This window comes from Orycteropus afer, unplaced genomic scaffold (assembly GCF_000298275.1).
Source record: "Orycteropus afer afer isolate SDZICR_OR568_19922 unplaced genomic scaffold, OryAfe1.0 scaffold00627, whole genome shotgun sequence".
In the NCBI taxonomy this organism is placed as follows: Eukaryota; Metazoa; Chordata; class Mammalia; order Tubulidentata; family Orycteropodidae; genus Orycteropus; species Orycteropus afer.
This window is the reverse complement of record NW_006922214.1, coordinates 478975-481775: the sequence shown is the minus strand read 5'-3', so window position 1 is coordinate 481775 and position 2801 is coordinate 478975. Positions and strand designations below refer to the sequence as shown.

Below are 2801 nucleotides of genomic sequence, written 5' to 3'. Positions count from 1 at the left end.
CTGTCATCCACTTGGAAGGGATGTAGGAGATCCTGGATAGAGAGGGAGAACAATGTGGAACAAAAGTGGGAAGAGAGCTGTTGCATTGTTGGAGTTTACAGTCAATGTCATGAGACAAAGTGTATGTGAACTGCTGTATGGAAGATGAATTTGCTCTGTAAACTTTCACCCAAATCACAATAAAATTAAAAAGAAAAAAAAAAAAAGTCCCTCTAAGTAACTTAAACTTTTTAAGTTAAAAATAAAGGATCACTACAAAATAAATAACCCAAATAAGGGGTAAGTTATAGTGGTGTATGTGTACGGGGCCTTTCCTGGAACTCAATCCCACTGCAAAGTAAATAATGCTATTCATTTATTGAAACATATAGATGGGAAGGATTATCAAGATACGCAGCAAAATCTCAATGTTGTATGTATTTTTAATTTCTGTTTGGTGTGGCTTAGTACAAAGATCATTGTACTGGCAATTAGAGGACAGGGTTCTAGTTCCAGCTCTGCCATTAATGACTTGTGTGATTTTGGACGATTACCTCCCAGAGCTTCCATTTCCTTATCTGTTAAATAAGGGAAAGCAGAGGTGATTGCACAGATTCCTTATAGCTCTTCTATTATTCTGAAGTTATCCACTGTATATTTGGTCTTCTGAACCAGAATGTTCTCACCATAGCCTTTCCATTTCTTTGTCTCCTGGGCCTAGTTTAAAGCTTTGTAAACAGTCAACTAGTGTATAATGGAAACAATTTTTGTATGTATGACCTTAGAAGTATTCAAAAGAAAATGCTGACAAGTGTGGAGGTTATAAAGTTTTTGACATGGAAGACTCGTCATATACTCTTTTCTCTAATTTGAATATGTTTGAAATTTCCCATAACAAAAGATTAAATAAAAATGTTTATTATATGTCACAGAAAAAATACAAAAAGGGTTTTAATAACAAAGATCTGAAATGAGATATCAGATTTTTAGCCAAATATGTCTCTTCATAAATTTAAAATTGTGAACAATATTTGTTGTGACTAGTCACTTAGCTGCTAACAATATTTGGTTGTTTTGATTCCTTGGTCCCTGGCTAAATGCTGAGTTACTAAAACTCTATAGGGAGAAACATTTATAGGGGAGAATTCATCTGCCCCCTTTTATAGATTAAAAGACATATTATCATATCCTGTGAGAATGGAAAGAAGTCAGGTAATTTACTTTATACATTATGCTACAATAATTTTAGGAGCTCTGGTGGTATAGTGCGTAAGGCATTTGACTGCTCACCAGAAGGCTGGCAGTTCAAACCCACCAGCCACTCCTTGCAAGGAAGATTGGACAATCTACTTCCATAGAGATATCGCCTCGGAAACCAAAGGAGGGGTCGCAATATTAGCACATCCTATGAGAAAGGAAAGAAGTCAGGTAATTTACATTATACATTATGCTACAATTATTTTAAATTAATTTTTAAATACTCAGTGAATTGCCTTTGATGTTATTTTGTACTCAGGCTGCAAAGAGTTTTTTAACTATCTTTTTAAACATTGAACATTTTAAAAAATGTTTTAAAACTATAATAAAGAACAAGTTTTCCTAAAGTGCATGAAGAAAACTTCTTGTACAGGTGTATGCAAGACTAGATCTACAGTATATGATGAAGTTGAAATAAGAAGCAATATTAGTGGCAGAGCTATGGATATCACTGACCACAGAGCACTTGACAGATATATTTAAGATATTATTATGCTTCTCTTAGCATAAGAGTAAGGTCATTTTCACTACCTTTCCCTGGAGCTTTCAAAGCCAGAGGATTAAAAGATTACTGCTCTCTCAGGGATAAAGTAAGAAGCAGTACCCCTGCTACCTGGCCTAGTAGTGTGACATTGGGAAATGTTGTGCCCTATCTATTCCAACGTATTAGCTGGATTCTGCTGCAGGGTGGACTTTCCTATGCTGGATGAGGTTACAATGGTAAATAAAGTTCTTCCCACATTCTTCACATTCATAAGGTCTCTCTCCGGTGTGAATTCTCTGATGCTTAATAAGGACAGAGCGTCGACTAAAACTTTTACTGCACTGATTGCACTGGTAAGGTTTTTCCCCAGTGTGGATTCTGAGGTGATGGAAAAGCCCAGCATTCTGGCTGAAGGCTTTGCCACAAATGCTACATTGGTAGCGCTTCTCCCCTGTGTGGAGCCTCTGATGCTGAAACAGTCCTGACCGCTGGCTGAAGGCCCGCCCACACTCATCACATTCATAGGGCTTCTCACCCGTATGTGTTCTCTGGTGCTCAATAAGGATGGAATTCTGAGTGAAGCTTTTCCCACATTCGTTACAGATAAACGGTCTCTCCACTGAAGAGCTTATTCGCTGCCTTTCCAATCTGCCCTCCTTATCACAGGTATCTCCACATTCAGGGACCTGAGGAATACCACCATTCAGTTTTCCAGGTACTTCCAGAAGACATTTCATTTCTTTAGAAATCTCCCTTTTTGGGGCTAGCTCCACACTCCAAGTCCCAGCCTTGCCATCTGTAATAGTATATGGATAACAGGAAGGTTACTTTTTCAAAGACAGAAGGAAAAAAAAAAAAAAAAGGTGTCTAGAAGAATATGTGAAAGGGGACAAATAACTAGTTTATTTTTCTCAATTTAAAACAATTATATATGGAATTCTCTCCATTTCAGGAAGAAGAAATGCTTTATTGAAAGTGCTTAATTGTCACTCTCATTAAACTTTAAAAACCATAAGGGCAGGAACCATGTTTGCATTGCTCATCACTGTGTCCCTAGTAACTAGCACAGTGCCTGGCATAT

The 2801-nt window shown here is 37.3% G+C and overlaps 1 protein-coding gene across 1 annotated transcript in view; it reads right to left on the bottom strand.

Annotated features, from left to right (window-relative positions):
- Nucleotides 1-1902: 1902 nt before the first annotated feature.
- The window catches only part of LOC103210580 (zinc finger and SCAN domain-containing protein 23), a 2201-nt gene continuing 1302 nt past the window's right edge, over nucleotides 1903-2801 (bottom strand). The window contains exon 3 of the mRNA XM_007956495.2: nucleotides 1903-2516. Coding sequence (XP_007954686.1) covers nucleotides 1903-2516 — 614 coding nt within the window. The remainder of the gene's footprint in view (nucleotides 2517-2801) is intronic.